At 44.0% G+C, this 22,092-nt stretch overlaps 1 protein-coding gene across 2 annotated transcripts in view; it reads right to left on the bottom strand.

The window, feature by feature from the left end:
- Positions 1 to 22,092, bottom strand: part of LOC117431072 (engulfment and cell motility protein 2-like) — a 45,336-nt gene that overhangs the window by 11,880 nt on the left and 11,364 nt on the right. Inside the window, exons 3-11 of one of the 2 annotated variants that reach the window (XM_034051683.3) lie at positions 16,306 to 16,427; positions 15,595 to 15,635; positions 12,363 to 12,435; positions 12,012 to 12,062; positions 7,594 to 7,763; positions 6,572 to 6,671; positions 2,232 to 2,383; positions 1,711 to 1,789; positions 858 to 893 (exon numbers count right to left, since the gene is read on the bottom strand). In XM_034051683.3, coding sequence (XP_033907574.1) covers positions 858 to 893; positions 1,711 to 1,789; positions 2,232 to 2,383; positions 6,572 to 6,671; positions 7,594 to 7,763; positions 12,012 to 12,062; positions 12,363 to 12,435; positions 15,595 to 15,635; positions 16,306 to 16,383 — 780 coding nt within the window. In that variant the 5' untranslated portion in view covers positions 16,384 to 16,427. The remainder of the gene's footprint in view (positions 1 to 857; positions 894 to 1,710; positions 1,790 to 2,231; positions 2,384 to 6,571; positions 6,672 to 7,593; positions 7,764 to 12,011; positions 12,063 to 12,362; positions 12,436 to 15,594; positions 15,636 to 16,305; positions 16,428 to 22,092) is intronic. The other variant, XM_034051692.3, reaches the window with a different exon arrangement.

The following is a 22,092-nucleotide window of genomic DNA, read 5'->3' as shown; positions in this document are numbered from 1 at the left end:
TTGCCTCACAGAGACAGGTGGACTACAGTATTTGGAGATTGTGTTTTTACTATAGCTATATAGTTTATGAGCTTTTTTCTCTATAAAAAATCGTGAAAGTACAGTTAAAACTGAAGTACATTTAGAAAAAAACTTTTCTTCCATATACAAAAAAAAATCAGTTATATAAAGATATGTACAAAATAATGACATAGGAGCTGCAGTGCTGCCTCCTGCCACCAGAGGGGGCAGATGATATCTCTGAGCAACAGTGAAGTCTCTGGATGTGACAACAGGATCCAATGCTCACAGCATGTCATAACCATTCCTCCCACTGCGAAAGAAGAAATGCTCTGGGAACATAACCAGTGGATACAGATCAGTACGCTGCGTGTTTCTTTCTACAACAGCATTTATAACAAAGTATAAAAAGACTTTATATCTCAGGCTATAAGTGTAAAAGCTGTATTTTCCAAGTGCCCAAATATTTGACCCCCGTTTTTCAATTATGTTCACGACAGCTCAGTAGAACTCAAGGTCAGGGGGTAGTCCTCTGATCCCCAAGCCAATTGCCTCTTTACAGCCAGCAGCTCCAGATGAGAGCTACCGACCCCTGGAGGACAAAGGCCAGCCCGGCAGGTGACCACACAAGCCCACACTGGTGGCTGGCCAGTAGGGTCCACTGTAGTGCGGTGAGGAGAAACAGTCCCTGCTGGTTTTGCCTCCCTAACCCGTGGCAGCACCAGAGCCAATGTATTCCCCAGTGAAAATCAGCAGCTTGGCACAGCCAGGAACCAGGTAACAGCTCCTTTTCAAAGCGTATGGTGCTCAATGAGCGAAAACAGAAGAAGAGTGGTGAATGGAGAAAGGCTACTTACAGTCAGCGGCAGGTCTAGGGGGTTAGTGTGCTCCTCCTGCATGTGTTGGGTGTGCGGTGCAGAGACAGGGTTAGTCCGGAGAGCAGCACAGCAATGGAAACAGAGAATGCACACTTATACACAAGCACAGTGATACACACACCCTGCAATGCAATGTGAAGCTGACAGAGCCAGTAACAACAAGACTACACTGCCAGGATTTAATACCAGCTGGGAAGCGGCCTGGGAAAAAAAAGAACTGCTGCAGCACAGAAACTGAACTTCAAGATACAATGTGTGCAGGATGGGTTTAAAACCATTCTAAGAGGAAGTAGCTTCAATGCCATTCGGATTGTTTTTCTTGCATTCCCCTTGCTGTTGAATGGTGTTTGCAATCGTTCTCTGGTTAGCACTCCTTTACTATGGGCACCGTCTATGTGGGGAGGTTTTTGGTCCATAAACTAATAGTGATGAAAACAACACACAATCAGTGGTATAATGAGTCATTGCACATCTGAGACAGTAAAAAAAGAGCATTACATTTGAAGCGATGCCTGTTATTTATGTCTTCATAATAGTTTGTTTTAGTGCAACAGTATACTCTGTTTACACTTCTAGCATTATCCATGTACACGCAGAGACAAGCAGACACACAGACACGCAGAGACAGAGACACACAGGACCACGCTGAGACACAGACACACAGAACCACACAGAGACACACAGACCCATACAGAGACACACAAACCCATGCAGAGACACATAGACCCATGCAGAGACACACAGACCCATGCAGAGACACACAGACCCATGCAGAGACACACAGACCCATGCAGAGACACAGACCCCCCCCCCCCCATGGCAGTGCACTGACCTGTCTCCTGTCCTCCGGTGCTTTGAGGAAGAGTGCGTTGATGAGTGCGATGGCGTAGGTCTGAATCTCCTGGTTTGAGCTGTAATTCCACACAGAGTTACCAAAACACAGCCGCTGCTAACAGTAACACTTTCAATACAAGGTAATGCAAGCATTGCTTAGCACCCCTTTAGAAAACATGGGAATTATATTACTAGTGTGTACACAACTACAAGTACCACCAATAACTACATTAACACTCAGCAGTGCTATATTTAGAAATGCTTCAGTTCACTTAAACGTTTGCCCAGTATTTTTGCAGTTTTCCCATGTTACACTATGTATTTACCATAGTATGTATTTACCTGGTTTGCCGTGTTTATTAATATGCTTGACCATACCTTGCTATTCTTTACAATGCTTACCTATGGTTTCCCATGCTTTATTATACGTTGCTATGCTTTTACTAGGTACCCTTTTATAAAGGGCTATTACCCTGTTTGTGGGCAATACCCCTTTCAATGAAACCGAGCAATACTCACACTTGGAGGTGTCCGATGAGCTGGCCGACCGTGATCTCGTGCGCCACTCTCTGGTACAGGCTCTGACTGTTCAACACCATGCTCTCCAGGATAGCCAGCGAGCGCTGCAGGATCGACACGTCCACCATGGGCTGGTTCACATAGCCAGCGATCTGACAGAGAGAGAGGGGTGAGGATAGGCACTGACGCCATGGGCTGACACTGTCAGTCTGCAAAACCCTAATAAGCAGGAGCACAGCAGCTAAAAGCCCCGTCGCCTTCACACTCCACTGGTCTAGGCACACAGCAAGCCCAGAGCGTGGGAGGACTGGCAGGGTACCACGAGGTCACAAATGTGTGAAGGGGCCCTATACAGCCTTGCATGTTAAAAGCTTAACTTTAAATTCTAGATTGCACTGACAGCCAGTGAACTGATGTCAAGGTGGGGCATTCAAATTACAGCATTACTTCAACAATAAAACATATACAACTCTGCAGCAGCAGAGAGGGTTACAGTTTCTGAACGCTGGCCTCTCTGCAGACTGGGAGGAGAGCAGCAGCAGGAAGACGGTTACAGTTTCTGAACGCTGGCCTCTCTGCAGACTGGGAGGAGAGCAGCAGCAGGGAGAGGGTTACAGTTTCTGAACGCTGGCCTCTCTGCAGACTGGGAGGAGAGGAGCAGCAGGGAGAGGGTTACAGTTTCTGAACGCTGGCCTCTCTGCAGACTGGGAGGAGAGCAGCAGCAGGGAGAGGGTTACAGTTTCTGAACGCTGGCCTTTCTGCAGACTGGGAGGAGAGCAGCAGCAGGGAGAGGGTTACAGTTTCTGAACGCTGGCCTCTCTGCAGACTGGGAGGAGAGCATCAGCAGGGAGAGGGTTACAGTTTCTGAACGCTGGCCTCTCTGCAGACTGGGAGGAGAGCAGCAGCAGGGAGAGGGTTACAGTTTCTGAACACTGGCCTCTCTACAGACTGGGAGGAGAGCAGCAGCAGGGAGAGGGTTACAGTTTCTGAACGCTGGCCTTTCTGCAGACTGGGAGGAGAGCAGCAGCAGGGAGAGGGTTACAGTTTCTGAACGCTGGCCTCTCTGCAGACTGGGAGGAGAGCAGCAGCAGGGAGAGGGTTACAGTTTCTGAACACTGGCCTCTCTACAGACTGGGAGGAGAGCAGCAGCAGGGAGAGGGTTACAGTTTCTGAACGCTGGCCTTTCTGCAGACTGGGAGGAGAGCAGCAGCAGGGAGAGGGTTACAGTTTCTGGACGCTGGCCTCTCTGCACAGACTGGGAGGAGAGCAGCAGCAGGGAGAGGGTTACAGTTTCTGAACGCTGGCCTCTCTGCAGACTAGGAGGAGAGCAGCAGCAGGGAGAGGGTTACAGTTTCTGAACGCTGGCCTCTCTGCAGACTGGGAGGAGAGGAGCAGCAGGTCTACAGGAAAGGCCCAGGATGATCTAAAGCACTTTTACAAGGTTTGTTTTCTTTGACTGCGGTTTGCCAGGTTTTGATTCCATGTAGGTGTTCCTCTTGCACCTGGTTTATTTCTATTTAATAGTTATTTTCCCACAAAAGTCGAGTGAGACCTACGCTGTTAGGCCTCTCCATCAAAGATTCCTGTCCACCACAAAGACACCGGGTGAGAGGCTGTACAGTTAGACACTTAACAGTTCACCAAGGTCCGTCAGCTTAATACATTCAATGACAAACGTTATGATTAGAAATCGTTCTCAATGTTGTCAACTTTGAAGACATTGAGAAAGCCATCCAGTCTAAACGTTTGTCACTGAATTTATTAGGTTTCTTTTAGTGTTTCAATATCATTTTGTTTTAGTTCCTTCTCAAAATCCACTCACTGTTCAGTTTTTGGAGGCCATTTGATAACTTTCTGTTTGAGAGCCTTCAATTCATTAGAAGAATTACTGGCAGTTACCTAAAATCAGTCCTCAGAAGTGTCATTCACAGCTTCCTTTGCTTTCAGCAGAATCACTTTGCTCCATTTTCATTGGTTGGTTAAAACTGTTCAATCTGGAATGTTCTTGCATTCTGTCTAACTTTAAAGCATCTTCTTTTAGTGTCAAATCGCTACTCGCTTTTACCTTCATTGTGAAATAATCGGTTTTATAATGAGAAAAAGACTGAACAGTGAGATTCACAGGTGTTCCCAGGCCACATGGAAGCGGATCTGAGCAAAACGCATCGTCCCTTCACCAGAGACATAAACAACCAAGACAGCTGCTGCCACATCCAGCACTCAAAGAAAATCAGGGACATTTGCCAAGCTTTTTGAGATGCTCTAGGAATAAAATAATGACTTGGATCGCATTACTGAGGAGTTTGGTGATAAATCGAGTGATCAGGAGATGATTGATCGTACGACTCAGAAGAGGTATGTGATAAATACAGTGAGCAAGGGGTTGGTCAGGGCTGCAGTACTGAGTGTCATGTTGATATGCAGTGCCTTTTAAACCTGCTTTACTGTGAATAAAATGACTTTTAAAACAGCACGTGTAAAATAAACTGGACCGGGCAAGCCTGACAGAAGCAGAATAAATGGACCGCAAAGGGTTACAAATATGCTAAATATTTTAATAAGCAAGACATCTCACAAGTAGAACGGTGCCCTGAAATATTCTCCTTTTTCTAGGAAAGCAGCACAACCGTGGATGAGGAGTTTGTTGCCGGATCACTTCAGACTATCTGCTCACTAAATCTCTTGCGATCCCTGAATAGATCATCGTCTCCTCTTTAAAAACATGCAAACGCTTCATTGAATGCTGTACCAGTCCTGGCAGTCACAATTCAGGACATTTCTTTGGGTAAAATGAAGAGGAAATTAACAGAAAAAGTGCCCTTCTTTCCCGTTACCCAGATCTGCATTGATATGAAATGATTTCTAGGTGAAGCAGGGTTAATGCCTTCATTGTGTGTGAACACAGAGCTGTGTGTTTGTGCCACAGCAGCTCTCTTCCTGTTCTGAGCGGAAAGCCTCTCCATTATTCATCAAAGAGTGTGAGCTGCAGGTCCTCAGCACCCACAGAGCTGAGGGGATATGAGCACACCCTGTCTTTAATGTACTGTTCTTACACTGCATTACAATATAATGCATTCATTATACAAGGACTACTATATTTTCCATTAAGACAGATTTCAAACCTTTTTCAATGCAAGTTGGTAACTAGGCAACTGGCACAGTAACCATTTTAAATCAAAACATTAAACCGGGGGGGGATTAAAATGGAGCCACTTTGTTTGATATTGATGACAAAACTGCATGATTAATGATAAAGAGCATGGCAAGTGTTGTATTGCATGTGGGAATTACAGGGTTAAAAGCTGTAGGGGACACGCAGGTGGTTTTAATTTCTTGCCCAGTCACATAGGAGTGTCCTGCAGGCTCGGGCACTTCCTGCTGCTGGGGGTTAAGTGGCCTGTGGGAGCTGCAGGAATCTGTGGGGGTTGTGAGCCACCCCTCCCCTCTCTTCACTCTTTCTGAAAACAAGCACAACATTGCCCCCCTGACAGACGGAGGCCCAGAGGCCTTTCAAGCCTGCATTCACTCCCTGGGTTGCTAGGTAACCACAACCCTCTCAGGCTGCGTTCCTGTAACTAGGCCGGGGTCAAGGTTCACACAGACTGTGGGAAAGCAAGCGGCTGCCAAAAACACTTCCGACCTAAAATTAAAGGACAGACCACTGTGCTGGAGAACACAGACAGAGAGGAGGTTTGTGTGTGTGTGTGTGTGTGTGTGTGTGTGTGTTAACTTCTTGGAATGGCTGATTTGAAATCTTTTGTTTTGCTTGGTGATTCACAGCATATTTGAGATATTATCTTATTCTTTTTTTAGGTGTCCAGGGCAGGGTAGTGACCTCACCACAGAGCTTGATTTAAAATAAATACATTGGAAACACTTCACATATGTTGCATACTTGCATGTACACATGCATTTGATTACAGATATTATATTTCTAAATCAATTTGACCCCTGTTTTATCATCAAATCTGGAATGTCCAATTCTGAAGTCACAGGACTTTTGATCTATAGGAAATGTTGTACTGTTTTTGATTGTGGACTATTGAGGTCTCTTTGTATTAGTGCTTGCACTACTGAGATGTACCAGCGCTGGCCCTGTGAGCACAAAGTGAATAAAATGAACTAAATTAAGTTAAACCCAATTGCTTTTCAACCGCCGAACCTGAGCAACAGATGTTTACGAAGCTAACCAGCAGGGGTTGCTGTAGAGCTGGAAGGTGTACTGGGCCCAGTTTATTTTCCTCCCTGACCTCCAGGAGCAGCGCACCCTGGGGCCACAGCAGGAACGTGATTGGAACCCTGCCCTCCCAGCGGCAGAGCCCCGTGAGAACCCCACTCACCTGCTTGATGAAGGGTAGAGACAGCAGCTCCCAGGACACAATCCCATGATCCATCAGCTCCAGGAAGGCAGTCAGAGTGAAGGCCAGCATCTCTCCGAAACTGCAACAAGCCAATCAAAACACGCCGCTGAGAATCGCAGACATTCATGTGAACCTACAATGAACAGCTGGGAGCTTTCATAGAAGCTACGACAGGGCAAAACCGTTTCAAGAATTCTTTTTCATCTGGGGATTCATATAAAATCCTCCTTTGCTTAAATAAGATTTAGAACAGGTTAATACAGGTGTTGAACTTCAGTTTGTTACTTAGCCCTTCCCTGAACTAAATTATCAAGTATGTTTTTTTTATATATATTTACATTGCAATACTTTTAGTAAGGACAGTAATTCATGACATCATAATTAAAACACTGAATGGTGCTAAACTTATAAACAGCGAAGGAAATGTAATAAATACAGTGTTTTTGAAGTGTTTTTCTTCTAACACTGGCCATTGAATTTATTAAGATTCTTGTAGTAAATGTAATTCACAAACTAAGCACAGTGTGTATTGAATTACTATCATCTATCTCTCTGAGCTTGTCCCCCTCATTCCATTCAAATGTGTTGTCAATCTGACCATTTCATTTCACCAGCCAGGTAAGCACAGACACAGAGAAACACGGAGCAACAGATCCCAGAGCTATTCCAATTCCAAGAACCCTAAAATAAAGTGATGGAGCAGTAAAAAAGCAATACAAATAACACTGAGAGCTACTTTCAGCTCAGGGGATGAAATGAAATCCCTCTGTAAACAGTGAATACATTGCTGACTAGGGGTGTAATGCAACCCAAACGTCACGATCCACATGGCGATATGCAGGTCGCGATACGATATGATCACTTAACAATGGGTATTGTTAAAAGACACTTACTGTTCATTCTGCAGAAAGCTATGCTGTGCTACCACAACACAAAGCACACATGCCTCTATCACAATGAGTGGGTGCAGATTCTCCGACACACAATGAATTGTCACTCACTTGGTGCCGCTCTCCACCAGTCTTGCCAGCACAGTGATGCCCTCCATGTTGATGAACTCAGTGGCGAAGGTGATGTCAGCCGACAGCTTGGCCAGTTCCTTCAGAGCCTCCAAGCGGGTATCGATCCCGTGGGACTGCACCCTCTCGAGGAGCTGGCGGGCAGCGCGACCCTGCAGGGGAGAGCGAGGGGTATGAATGCATGCTCTGCCTGTTTACTGTAGATATCAAGGTAGACCTTCAGGACTATTGCAGTATTATTGAATTGTGGTTTGTCACACTTGTACTTTGCTTGAACAAAAGTTATTGTATTTCTTGCTCTTATTGTATTACTTGTATTGTAACACTTGAAATGTATTTGCTTACGATTGTAAGTCGCCCTGGATAAGGGCGTCTGCTAAGAAATAAATAATAATAATAATAATCAGCAGTGGCAAGCAGTGCTCCTGGTATGAATTATGCATGATATTTAAATTGAATGCATAATGAATACAAAGAGCAGTTTTGCTGCACAGCTTGAGTTCACATGCTGTCAAGCCTCTTGTACTTACATGGTTCCCGGCATGTCAATGGTCAATTGTGAATATACTGCATGCAGTAACTAGGGAATAGATCATAGAAATGTCTGGACAGCTAATTGTAGCCTGCCTGGGAATTGTCAAAAGCATGAGGCCAATAATGTAATTAAAAAAAAAAACGTATGGTTGAATCAACTCACTTGCAATACATGTTTGTGACTGGTGAATAAGAGACTGGACTCTGGATTTGGGATTATGGATTTTTAAATGCTGCCTTAGCCCCCCCTTCTTTAGAAATAGTATGTACATGCAGGCCTTTTGTTAAGTATATTCCATCTGCAGCGTTGGAATAAAAAAAATATCTGAGTCTGTGTTTATTTGCTTCACAGCCATATTGTATGTGGTCAATGAAGTAAATAAGAATAATTGTTAAGTTTTTGTACAGTAGTTCAAAGTAGCATTACAGTTCAAATGTAATTAATGCACACCCCATAAATTAGCATTAAAGTATGTCTTGTATTTATTGAAAGTACTCATGACTTCAAGGTCATGTGGCAGTTTGCTCACCCAAAACACATTTTACTCACTTCCTGTCTGAATTGGAGGGTAAATTACTCAATGACCCAAAACCTTCTCTGGGGCGCTGGTTACAGCACAGTGTCACAGCACACAGTGTGACATCATCACTGGCCCTGCTTTCTGAAACCTTTTCATTTGAGTTCTGGTTTTCTGTAGAACTACCTTTTGAAATGAGGCCTTTGCAAAAACACTGAGAGGTTTGCCATAGTAAACACATATCAAAGTGTATTAGAGCATAGTGAAAGCATAGAGAAGCACTGCAAAGCCCAGTGAGGGATGGTAAAGCATATTAAAAAAGATGGCAACACACGTTAAAATATTGTAAATAACCAAGGGAAAGGCAGGGGTACACTTTTAGAAGTATAAAAATATATTGTGCAGCACAGCAGCTTTAAAATAACAAACCCAACGAAAACATCATTTATTATTAAAACAGGGTAGTGTTTTTAGGCTGTGAGTCTACTGAGGGTAACATAAAACATGCAGCTTCCTCTCTTGTGTGAGACAGATTAAAAGCCTTACATCTCAGCCTTAGAAAATATGCATTTCAGCTCTGTAACTAAACTGAAGGGGCAGGGGTTTGCTACGCTGTATAAAGCACTTAGCAGATACACGCCAGTTCACTGATTTGAACTATATTTCAGAGGGGCACAGAAGACTATTTCACTAGCTCGTAGTCAAACCAGTGACACAAGAATGTTATTGTCATTTAAATTTACACCGTTGGCTGGAACTTTAAAATTAGAGCCATCGCTAACATATATACCTTGACCTATATCCATTGTACCCACATGTAAAAATATATACGATTGTCATGTTTTTCCCAGTTTCCTATTTTTCTGTAGATAGTTTTCCTATTTTTTTATATAGGTAAAGCGAATTTAAGCCGTCACAACACACTTGGTTTCCTGTCCAAGTTCACTTCCTGTGCAGCATATATTAGAACCCCCAGTGTTAAATGTGGGTGTGGTTCAGATGGGACTCTTAAGTCTGCTGCACAGGAAGTGAACTTGAACATTGGTTTTTATGCTCAAATTTATAGCGTTGGACAAATGAGAGTCAAGGTAAAGTGTGGAAAACGAAACACCACCATAACACCGTAACTATTCTCTACCTTCTCCTCCCTCCTAAACCCTCCCCCCCTCCTCCTCCCTCCTCTATCTCCCCTGATGACTTTGCCTCCTTCTTCTCTTCTAAAATCTCAGATATCTGCAAACTCTTTAACACCTCTCCCTCCCCCACACCCCCTCCCGCTCCAACTCCTACACCCACTGCAACCCCTACTACCTCACCCTCCTTCTCCACCTTCTTGCCCCTCTCAGACTCTGACCTCTCCTCCCTGCTCCAGGGTCACAAACCCACCACGTGTGCCTTGGACCCCCTCCCCACTCACCTCTTTCAAGCTGCTGCTCCTGCTCTACTCCCCTTCATCTCCTCCCTCCTCAACACCTCTCTACTTTCTGGTATCTTTCCCTCTGCCTTCAAAAAAGCCTCTATCACTCCCCTCCTCAAAAAACCTACCCTCGACCCCACCTCCCTCCAGAGCTACCATCCTGTCTCCCTCCTACCCTTCCTCTCCAAAACCCTCGAGCGGACTGTACACCGCCAGCTCTCTGCTTTCCTGTCCAACCACTCTCTGCTTGACCCTCTCCAATCTGGCTTCCGCTCTGCTCACTCCACTGAAACCGCCCTCCTGTCTGTCACCAACTCACTTAAGTGTGCCCGAGCTGCCTCTCTCTCCTCTGTCCTAATTCTCCTCGACCTCTCTGCTGCCTTTGACACTGTTGATCACTCTATTCTACTATCATCTCTTGCTGACCTGGGGATCTCTGGCACTGCTCTGGCCTGGTTCTCCTCCTACCTCTCCAACCGCACTTACCAGGTAACCTGGCGTGGAGCAACCTCCACACCTCACCCTCTCTTAACAGGAGTCCCCCAAGGGTCAGTCTTGGGTCCTCTCCTGTTCTCTCTCTACACCCGCTCCCTGGGCCCCCTCATCGCATCCTATGGTTTCTCATACCATTTCTATGCTGATGATGCTCAGATTTTCCTCTCCTTCCCCACCTCTGACTCCACCATCTCCTCCCGTATCTCTACCTGTCTGTCTGCTATTTCCTCCTGGATGCACTTGCATCACCTCAAACTCAACCTCTCTAAATCTGACCTCCTTTTCTTTCCCTCCTCCTCCCCCTCCTCTGATCTCTCTATCTCTGTTCCTCTGGAATCTACCACACTCTCTCCCTCTTCCTCAGCTAAGAACCTTGGAGTCACCCTGGACCCCTGCCTCTCTTATTCCCAGCACATCTCCACTCTGGCACGCACTTGCCGATTCTTCCTGAGCAACATCCGAAGAATCCGACCCTTCCTCACCAACTATGCTACCCAGCTCCTGGTCCAGGCCCTGGTACTCTCCCGCCTAGACTACTGCAACTCCCTCCTGGCTGGCCTCCCTGCGTCCGCCACCCGTCCACTCCAGCTCATCCAGAACTCTGCTGCCCGCCTGGTGTTCTCTCTGCCTCGCTTCGCCCACACTACTCCACTACTCCGCTCGCTCCACTGGCTCCCGATCACCGCTCGCATCCAGTTCAAGACTCTTGTACTAGCCTACAGATGCCTTGACCAGACTGCACCCAGCTACCTCCAGACCCTCATCTCTCCCTACACCCCCACTCGACCTCTCCGCTCCGCCTGCACTAGAAGACTAGCTCTACCTCCGCTACGCTCCCCTGCCTCCAGAGCCCGCTCCTTCTCCACCCTTGCTCCGCAGTGGTGGAATGACCTTCCTACAGATGTCAGGACTGCCCAGTCCCTGACCACATTCCGGCGCCTCCTCAAGACTCACCTCTTCAAAGAGCACCTCTGTTTGTATCCTGGGACACTATCACCCTTCATGTAAATGTGCTTTATTTTGCTCTTATCTGCCCCCTATTTTACTGCATTTAATCCTGTACTTCAGAATACTGTAATCTGCCAAGTGTTTAACCTGTAGTACTTTGTATTTAATCACATCCTGATGTAACTATCACTATTTAATCATATCCTGATGTAACTATCACTATTATCTGCTGTATTATTGAATTGTGGTTTGTCACACTTGTACTTTGCTTGAACAAAAGTTATTGTATTTCTTGCTCTTATTGTATTACTTGTATTGTAACACTTGAAATGTATTTGCGTACGATTGTAAGTCGCCCTGGATAAGGGCGTCTGCTAAGAAATAAATAATAATAATAATAATAATAATAACAAGGAATTATGCGAAGGAGAGGTAAGAAAGGGTGTTTATTGAACGTTTGGTAATTCTAAGCGTGAAAGTCGACTCACAGGAGATATTGCCAAGCGTAGGATGGTTCCATTCTTGATCTCGCTGCGACTCTGAAAAACAAATTCACAGCAGTGTCACGGAGTGGAGGAGACTTTCTGAAGAGCAGTCCTTGGGAGAGGCAAACTCAATTACTGTGACACCACAACTGGCCTTAAAGGACACATTGCACTAAAAGTGTAGCTCTGTAAGGCAGACTACCCCCAGTCTATTTCCCTCTCAACCCTACAGGAGCGCTCGCTGTGGGTACCGAGCCAAGAGCAGTAACTCTGAGCAAACTGGATTCGGACCAGCCAGCTCCTGAGTGCATGAATCATCCTACTACTGTGGGGAAAAAAAAAAAAACAACTTACCAGCTCTGTGATGTACAACTGTGGGCCGTCAGCATAGCGCAGGGCAAACTGCTCCGAACCTGACAGGGACCAACTACAAAAAAACACAAACAGAATGACACTGAAATAAACCCTGGCTTTACCAAACAGCACCCTTATAACTGTATGTAGTGTTCTTCTGCCCTGTGTTTCCAGTATGGTGCAGTTCAGTACATATATATTGAAATACACAGGCATTTGTGATGCATTGTGGTAATGATTGGACATGTCTAAGGCTACGATTGTGTCACGGAGGACACGGAAATCGTGATTAGGAGTATCGTGTATACAAATCTGTGAGTATCTGTTTGGTTGTGTATACATGCAACATTTACGTGTAGCTATGGAGGTCAGCAAATAAGAGAAGCAAACATGTAAATCGGTGATAGCTAAAATGCAAAACAAATTGTGAGTGAGCTGGTTTCTGTAAAGACAGAAAAACAAATGCATCGGAGAACAGACGTTTAACAACTTAAAGGCTTTCTTTACAACATGCTGCTTGTTTCAGAATCCTGGAAAACTATTAAATCCTGGTTCATACAGCTCTTCTGTGGCAGATGAATGTGAAACATCAGGCAGCTACAAGCTGTGCAGCTTCACTATGTGCTATACGGGACGCATCGTGTCACAGCCCTTTTGAACGCGCAAAGCGGTCACAGCTGTTGTTCATACTTTAAATACAGACTGCATTCACGAAATTGGATACGTTTACATTTAAGAAGACGTGCAGAGTTTGTACCTCTATACAAGAGGATTAAAAAAAATCAAAAGCGACGTCGTCGGTACATTTGTCCTCTCAACGAACAGAGAACCAGAAAGGGAGAATTTCAAATATTATTCAGAGAGGTGAGGATATGTGACAGTGAGAGATATTTTAGGTATTTTAGAATGACAGATGAAAGGTTAGACCATCTGTTAACATTCATAACCTCCAGCTGCTGAAGGCACCGGCAGGAAAATGCCTGTTTAGTTCACCGCGTGGCAAGACGGTTTGCAGGGCATGTGTGCTCAATTGACCTCAAGGGATGTAAACATACTGGTTTGTCAACCCGGTCTGCTTTTGGAAATACAGTAAACCGACACCAAGAAATTATATTAGTAGAAATCTTCAACATAATTGTGGGACTCTGTTTTTTTATTGTTTTAAAGCTACTACTTTATATGGTGAGATTGTAGTCTGCCTCAATATTGTTAAGGTGATTTTAAAGTTGTTTATGGCTCCTTTTTTCAATGTTTGTTGGTTCCCTAAATAGAATCTGGATGCAATAAAAAGCCATTACAAGTACTGGCAGTCTAAAACTATTACCTTGTGTTCACCTAACCAGGGAGGACTATTATCATAGTGCAGTCAAACCAAATGAAGTCTTCCTACTGGATTCAGTACAGCTAAAAGGGCTTTAGCTAAATACTTCCACACATCTTCCCTTCTATTGTCTATAGGCTAGGACTAACATGTTACATAAATGTTACAGCTAGCATCTGTTTATTTTATTTTTTTTTAAATGACATCTGAAACAGCTTTCAGGTAGTCTAGGTCAGTGGTTCTCCATGTGTCTCCTGGTTTTCATTCCAACTGAGTTCTCAATTACTTAATTAACTTTTTGGAGAAGCCACGCCCTATGGGGCAGACACATTTGACTTTAACCACTGCGTCTGCGATTGCACTTGTTTCATCAGAATCGAGCTCTTAGTTTTTCATTACCTGGAAAACCAAAAAACAGGGATATAAATAAGACTCCCACTGCATAGCAGTTTGATCTATTCCTGGTATTACTAGGAGTTTAATAAGACACACCTGAGCTTGTTACCTGTACACTGGGGCTAATGAAGCTCTGACTAAAACCTGGAATGGGTTAAAACTGCCATGCAGTCAGAGTCTTATTTCTATCCCTGAAAAGTAGAATTCATACACACTACAGTAAAGAAAGAGACACTCTTCTGTGCAGTGAATGCATTGGTTTCTTTGTGTAATATCTTGTCAATTCAGTGATTTAAAAACTCTATTGTTACATGAACGAATACAAACATGGTCATTTTTGCCACCTATCCATTTCAAGTTTGTTCGAATACTAAAATATCTGTCCCACTGAGACTTCCCCTTTAACTGAAGGGCATTTTCAGCACAACTTCGTTCCAAAATAAAAGTCGGCCAAAATTCCTATTCAATAACCACAGCAATACATGGGAAATTCACTTTAAAAAGGACAGTTTTAGGACTCCTGCAAAGTACCCCCAGGCCACTGTGAGAAAGCGGAGGCTAGAAGGAACAGAGTCTGGCAGGCAGGCAGGCAGGCAGAGCCTCTGCACTCAGAGTGTTTATGTAACCAACACACACAGTGCCAGGGACAGCATCCATCTGGCAGCCATTACCGTGCTTTCACTGGAAGACAATGGGGGGGCAGAGCTGCTTTTGATAGCCGTGCTGTTGCAACGGGGAGCCTTGAAAGGGAATGTAATCAGGGCTGATGAAAATCTCCACTGACAGTATGAAGTGTGTCTGTCTGCATGTCACACTACATGCTTTTTAATACTTTAGAGTGCCTAATTATTTGACCCCTAATATTTTCCCCTGTTAAAATGTCCAATTACGTATCCTCACCCCAGCAACTCCCCACAGCAGCTCAGGAGAACTGAAGGTCAGTGGGCGTCCTCCGATCCCACGACCAAGTCAACTGCCTCTTTACAACTTAGGATCTCAAGAGTGGATGTCAGCGAGCTCCGGGCCTCTGGAGGACAAAGGCAAGCCCACTTAAGATCACCAGGCACCTGGCCACTAGGGTGCGCTGTGGCACAATAAGGAGAAACTGTCCCTGCTGGTTTTGCCTCCCTAACCCACAGGCGTGCCAGAGCCAATGTGACACTTCCTCTGGAATGGCACAGCCAGGACAAAAACTTGGTTGTATGACACACCCTGCACGCCACACAGCCTTGCTTTTTCAATCCTGTCCTGAACACCCCCTCCTGGGCCTCTCTCAACCACAGACTGTGCTGCTGCTTCTATCATGTTGATTATACGGAGGTCTAGTTTAGACCACCAAGCTAATTCACTATTCCTTTAACCTTAGGTTTTTTTCAGAAGTTCATTTAGTTATGCAGTACCGGTATAACTTATGGGTAATCGCAAAATGAAAAACTTTCATTTGCCTTCTGTGCATAGTAATTCATGAGGCGACAGACCTCGTTTGCATTCCAGTTTGTTAATAAGGTTCCTTACCCATCGCAGACCTCCCTGATGATCGAGGAGAGGGGCTTTTTCTGTAAACAAAACAAACAAATACATCTACTTTAACACATTGTCCCTGGCTGGGTATAACAGCAAAGACAGAGATGTGTGTGTGTGTGCGTGTGTGTGTGTGTGTGTGTGTGTGTGTGTGCTCTATGTGCCTGTATTCAGTAGATGCATTTATGTGAAGAAACACATGGTTTTAGACTGTTTAACACACTGAAGCACTGATGCAGGTTCACTTCACAGCTTTACATGGTTTGCATTCAGAATGAACACAAGCAGAAGAGCTGCTTTTCCAATGAACACAAGCAGAAGAGCTGCTTTTTTGTTTTGTTTTTGTTTTATAACAAACACCGACAAATTCCCAGGAACTTATATATAAAATAAAAAACTAAAATGAAGGGCCCATGTGAGTCTTGCTCTTTGCTATTGATTAGCACTGCTTTACATTTACTATCTGCTACACATTTCAGCTCCATGCTATTTTCTGCACTAACTTGCTAACATGTTGGAGGCAGTCGGCCCCTCACACAAACCCTAATTCTGGTTCTTGCTAGCACAAACAGTGCTCAAGAAGAGATCTGGGTGAGGAAACCAAGGACACCTGTTAAACGTACAGTGGTGTGAAAAATAAAGAAAAGTGAAAAGTGCCTGAAGAAACTCCCCAACAGACATCCCATTAAGAAAGCATTAACTGACCTGGTCGATCTCAGTGAGCTGGGCGTTGGCTCCTGGCCACTCGATAGCCACCTTCACGATGTCTGATGGGGGGGGCATCGCTGCACGGAGATCGTCAGGCCGAGGAGTCACTCACAGCCTACCTGTAGGGGGCGGCAAAGACACACTATCAGACACATCCCAATGTCCTTGTTACAGATACAGAAAGAGAGGCTGCAATGTGGAGGGCAGTGGGTTTGAGGAGCTCCCAGCTTAGAAAAAGCGCTAGGCTGCAGTGTGGAATGTGCAGGGTGTTTGAGTAGCTCAATTAGAGAAGAAAGCGCTGGGCTGCAGTGTGTTTGAGTAGCTCAATTAGAGAAGGAAAGTGCTGGGCTGCAGTGTGGAATGTGCAGGGTGTTTGAGTAGCTCAATTAGAGAAGGAAAGCGCTGGGCTGCAGTGTGTTTGAGTAGCTCAATTAGAGAAGGAAAGTGCTGGGCTGCAGTGTGGAATGTGCAGGGTGTTTGAGTAGCTCAATTAGAGAAGGAAAGCGCTGGGCTGCAGTGTGTTTGAGTAGCTCAATTAGAGAAGGAAAGTGCTGGGCTGCAGTGTGGAATGTGCAGGGTGTTTGAGTAGCTCAATTAGAGAAGGAAAGCACTGGGCTGCAGTGTGGAATGTGCAGGGTGTTTGAGTAGCTCAATTAGAGAAGGAAAGCGCTGGGCTGCAGTGTGTTTGAGTAGCTCAGTGGTTAGAGAAGGAAAGCGCTGGGCTGCAGTGTGTCTGAGTAGCTCAATTAGAGAAGGAAAGCATTGGGCTGCAGTGTGGAATGTGCAGTCCTATTTTAGGAGCTTGTTATTTTAAAAACTGCCAGGGTTTAAGAGCACAGTTGACAGCCTATGGGGTCTATGGGGGCCCAGCAGATTGCTCTGTGCCGTTTGAGACACTCTGGACCGAGACGGTAATGCAGAGCAGATGCCCTCAGTGTGACACAGCTGAACCGGATACACACAGCAACAGACGGGCTGTTCTCTCCCAGCCTGCCTCTTAACAAGCAGCAACTGAGCTAGATCAAGCACATACACTTTTCTGTCTATTTATGCCTTTGTTTCTAAGTTTCTAAGCCCAAGAAGGCTTTAGCAGAAACGTTTTTTCAAAACGTTTATTGCCGTTTGCAATTGACTCCTATTTTATTTTATTTTTTTATGTATGAGAAACAAGCCATGGGACATTTTGTTCCTCTTCTCAACCAATAGGAATATACTGGAAACGCTGCTCAGAAGACACAATGTAAGCGGTATATCAAACTGAATGTCTTAACATGAAGTAAAATGGATATGTGAAAGAGATCTGCATCATTGCTATGACCAGAGGTACATCGCTGTGGCAGAGAAAGCTTTTATTTTCACAGGACAACACTGGTAATGGAACTTGAGTGAAAGAATCCTAGAATAAAGCTGTGTACCAACGGTAAGCAGGTGATCTGTACCACTGACAGAGCACAAGGTTAAAACAATGCAGCAGTGAAGCGGTTCAGAGAATACAGCTGTGTGCAAAAAACATCAAACCTACAATTTGGCATTTCACAGGTTAATGTGTGCTGTTAGATTTCTATTACTTCCATATGAAAACACTAATAGTTTCTAATATCTAACATTGAGGAGGAAGCGGAAACATTTGCCAATTTTTCTTATAAATAATTATAGTTAAAAGTAACTGCTGAAAAACGTTCAGGCACTCAAGCTGAGGAGAAACAGACACTGACATATCTCACATCCACTGGACTGGAGCCTCTTTGAGTTTTCTTTTGCATTACTGATATACTGGCACACAGCTCTCCCGACAGTGTGTGCACTGCTTAGGCAAGGCGTCCTGGGGCTGCAAGTCCACAGGGTGTGCTACACACGTGAATGCCTGCTCGCTGTCAAACGACACGGCTGTTTGAGAAAGCTTCGTTCACAGAAAAGAAGTACATGGTGCTGAAAGTGTACAGCCTTGTTAAAGATGGCTCTAATGAAGTGTCTTGAGAAAATACACTCTCAACTTGATTAGAGGTAGCCACCGCACACTAACATATTATAAGTGATTAAATCTGAATAAAAACCAGATGAAAAGCTGGAACATATTTAATCCAATAGATTTCAATGTTTCGAATGATTTGGCGTGCGAGATCAGTGTAGCTGCTGCTAATAGGTTTCAATGGGGAGGAGTCTTATAATGTAAAGAGTAAGTAGTTTAGATTGGCATTGTAATGCTGCCTGGCTATTGCATGGTGTTTGCAATCATTCCCAGTGGTTCGGAGTTCTGTTGCTCCAATGTTAAGTTTTCCTTTTTCTCTAAATCTGCCTTTACCTGGCTCTGAACTTGCTTGTCAGGATTGAACAACCTTCCTCATACCTGTTCATACCTGCGAGTCAATGGACACCACATGGGGACCAGCGCAAGAGCTGCCCAAACCAATTATTAGAATCAAGCGCTCCACAGGTGAGGGGCATTGGGCTTGATCGGGCTGTACCATTCAAAATGAAACAAGTGAAGAAACAGCTGCTTGGGTTTGTACAGTGGTTCTCCACAGTGTCTAAGAAAAGCAGCGGGCACCACAAACCCAAGCATATATTTGAAAGACAGGTGGATGCAGTTCCTTAATGCTGCTACAAAACACTGAAAATAAAACATCAAGCCCGTGAGAAACATGGAATACTGCACGTCCCGCAGAAAAATGAAAAGGGGCTCAGTTCTGTGGGGTAGAGGCACAAACGTCCCAGCCAGTCATTCTGCATGGCTAGTAAATGAATATTATTTAGGGTAGCACTGAAGGACGTGTAAAATGTGTTCTTTGAAGATGACATGACCAGAGGGTCTAAAGATGTTAGTTTCCCTTTCATCTCCAAAACTTTAGTATTAAACATGTTTCAATGTATAGTAATCGCGTCATTTGTCTTTCTGATTTGCTGTTAAGCATGATATCTAGGACCTTATTGGATAGTTGTGCCGATAAGGCGGGCCGTACCCTATGATTGACATCCCGCCTTTGCACGTCTCCGCCCACTCAGTCTGGATGTGTTTAATGCAGCTGATCAACAGTAAACAGAAAGCACATGAAATGGGAACGCCTCTGAAACATGTTAAACAATTAACAGCTTTCATGGTGAACAATTTATTACCTGAAAAAAATGAAACATCGAACAGTTGAAGCCGTCAGTGAAAAGCCATCATAAAAACAACGCATGCAGTAACTAGAGTAAGTGTGTGCATGTGTGAGAGAGAGCTGGGACCGCCTTTGCTGGGTTTCATAGAAGGGGAACTGCGTCCTCACATCTGCAATTGAACAATTTCTGGAATTTACCCAAGATATATTCAAAGGGTTTTGTTCTCATGATTAGCCTGTCCCTGAAGGCCTGGGTTTGGCTTCAGCCCCTGTCAGCAGTTCAAGAAAACTCTCTCTCTCTTTCTCTCAGTAACTTTCATATTTGGTTTTCTCTTGTTTTAAATTATTCAAGCTGGACTAATTATCACACTGAATCAAGAAAATGACCTCAATTTTAGAGAAACCACATCCTGAATACATTTCACTGGGTCTCTTACAAGAGTCACAGCTTGAAGACCCCCAAGAGTCAGTGTGAAATGAACACAAAACATTATACCTGGGTGTCCATTTACTGCATTCCCTCACAGTCCTACTTGCACATTACTTGATCAGAAAACAGTCGCCAGTCCATTTGGGTTACCCTCATTGGTAACAATAAGGACACAAGCTTCCTCAATGAGACTAAATGACCCTCTAGTACCTACAGTCAGTGTTTGTGGTTATGTTGTGCTTCTGCTATAAACAGTGTATTCAGCACAATTGTGGCAGCCAAGCTTGCACAATGCCAGTTTTATACAATGAATAAAACAAGGAGTGAGAGCCAAGTTTTTAAACTCCATTTGTAAAAGCGTATTAGCAGTGTTATCACTGCTGAAGAACTCGGAGTTCTTGTGTTTTGTACTTCACTTTGGAATGTGTATTCAGTGAAAATGCTAGAGAGGCAAGGCTGATTCTGCTCGGGTTCCTCATCGCTGCATGTGGTTTAAAATCACCCCTGATGCCTAGGGGTTTATCCTGACTGACTAAACCATCCCCGGCACAATAAAAGGGTCCCCAGTAATAACGTTCCCGAGTTTCAAATGACACGTCTCGTTTGGTTTTACTGTCCCACTGCTTTATCCTGATGTGTGCAGTCTAACTGCAAATGCTTTGATTTGTTACTACGGTGCTTTGACTGTGAATTCAGGAGCTCAGCTAGAGTGTCTTTTTATTAGCACCAGCGCCACCTAGAGAACAGCAGGGTACTGCTAGCAAAGCAAAAGGAAACGTCATCCAAAGAGGCAGACCACTAGATGGCGCTGGTTTTTGTCTCTATGACGATACACTGGCTGAGCTAGTCTACATGACTGATGTCTATGGCAGGCTGTTAGAACCGAAGAGCAGCTCGGAACTCATAGTTAAGGCTGTATTTGATTTCCTCACAGACTTCACGATCTGTGTGAAATTTACCCATTGCTGTGTAATATGTAGTACCACGTGAAAAATCCAATTTCTGAAAGAATTGTCTAAATATACATATTTTTTATCACTTAAAAATAAATATGCTTTTTTTCTGCTTGAATACATATCATGTTTAATCATGAAATATCTTGATATACCTATTTTTAGACTGTGAAATAATGAATTTGTTACCATGTAGTCAGTCAAAGAACCTTAACACAAATTTAAAAGAACTACCACCAAGTACAGTATTTGAGTGGTTGCAATAGGAACCACTAAGAATGACATCACGACAAGTTCGGGAAATGTATTCAAGACATAGATTACAAAATGAAATGTGATGCTACTTACTGGATTTCAAAGCACTGGCTAGCACTCCTTTTAATTAAAAAGGTCATGGCCTGCAACGAATTGGGGAGGAAATGTTTCTCAGAACCTCATTATGAACTCAACCTTTCTGACTTGTCTTCCTGCAGCACAGATACAGATCTGTATCTCTCCCATTTCTCTCCAGCCTCTCCACCTCTGTGTCTGCCTGTATCTATCTCAGTGTGAAGAAGAAATCAGAACACTACAGAAACTCAAGACACACCTTTAAAATAGCCTCCTTTTGATCCTTAATCAATGCAGCGCTCCCTCCTGGTTTTGCTATCTGTCTTAAAAATTTGAAAAGAAACTGAAAACTGAATCTATGAAGGGATCTTAGACAGTAAAATACTTGTGCAATTTCCTGTCAACGTGGTCTAAGCGTGAATGAAACTAGTGACATTTCGAAATTGTGAAATCTATTTCTTCACTGTACAATATATATCTACATATCCGTGTCTTCCTTAAGATTAAGGGGCCCTGTTTATACAGTACCCCTTAGAGGTACATACAGTAACTGTGCTTTTCAAGCCTTTCCCTTTGGTGGCAATACAGCTATGGACAAAGGGTTAGCATCAGCGTATAGAATTAACTCATTTTGATTCATAAAGTCGAATGAAATGCCGCTTTGCAGTTTTCCATATACTTAACAAAAATTATAAAAATGCGACATTTCGAAATCGAACATAAAAATACTGTATTACTATTATGGCTTCCGGTAGACTTTTGCAATATCATTTTGCAGTTACTTTGATTACACAGTGTTAAATATAAAATCTAAATTATGTTGATAGATATACATATATATTTACACTCATGCAAACTTGAGATAAGTGCAATAATTGGTTTTCCTAAAAAGGTTCAGTTTTGTTCATTCAAAGTCCTGCTTCTACACTGTCTGGTCCAGCACGGTGCAATGCGGAAGTACTCAAAAACATGA

This window comes from Acipenser ruthenus, chromosome 29 (genome assembly GCF_902713425.1).
Source record: "Acipenser ruthenus chromosome 29, fAciRut3.2 maternal haplotype, whole genome shotgun sequence".
Classification (NCBI taxonomy): Eukaryota; Metazoa; Chordata; class Actinopteri; order Acipenseriformes; family Acipenseridae; genus Acipenser; species Acipenser ruthenus.
This window is presented reverse-complemented; position numbering and strand designations above follow the sequence as displayed.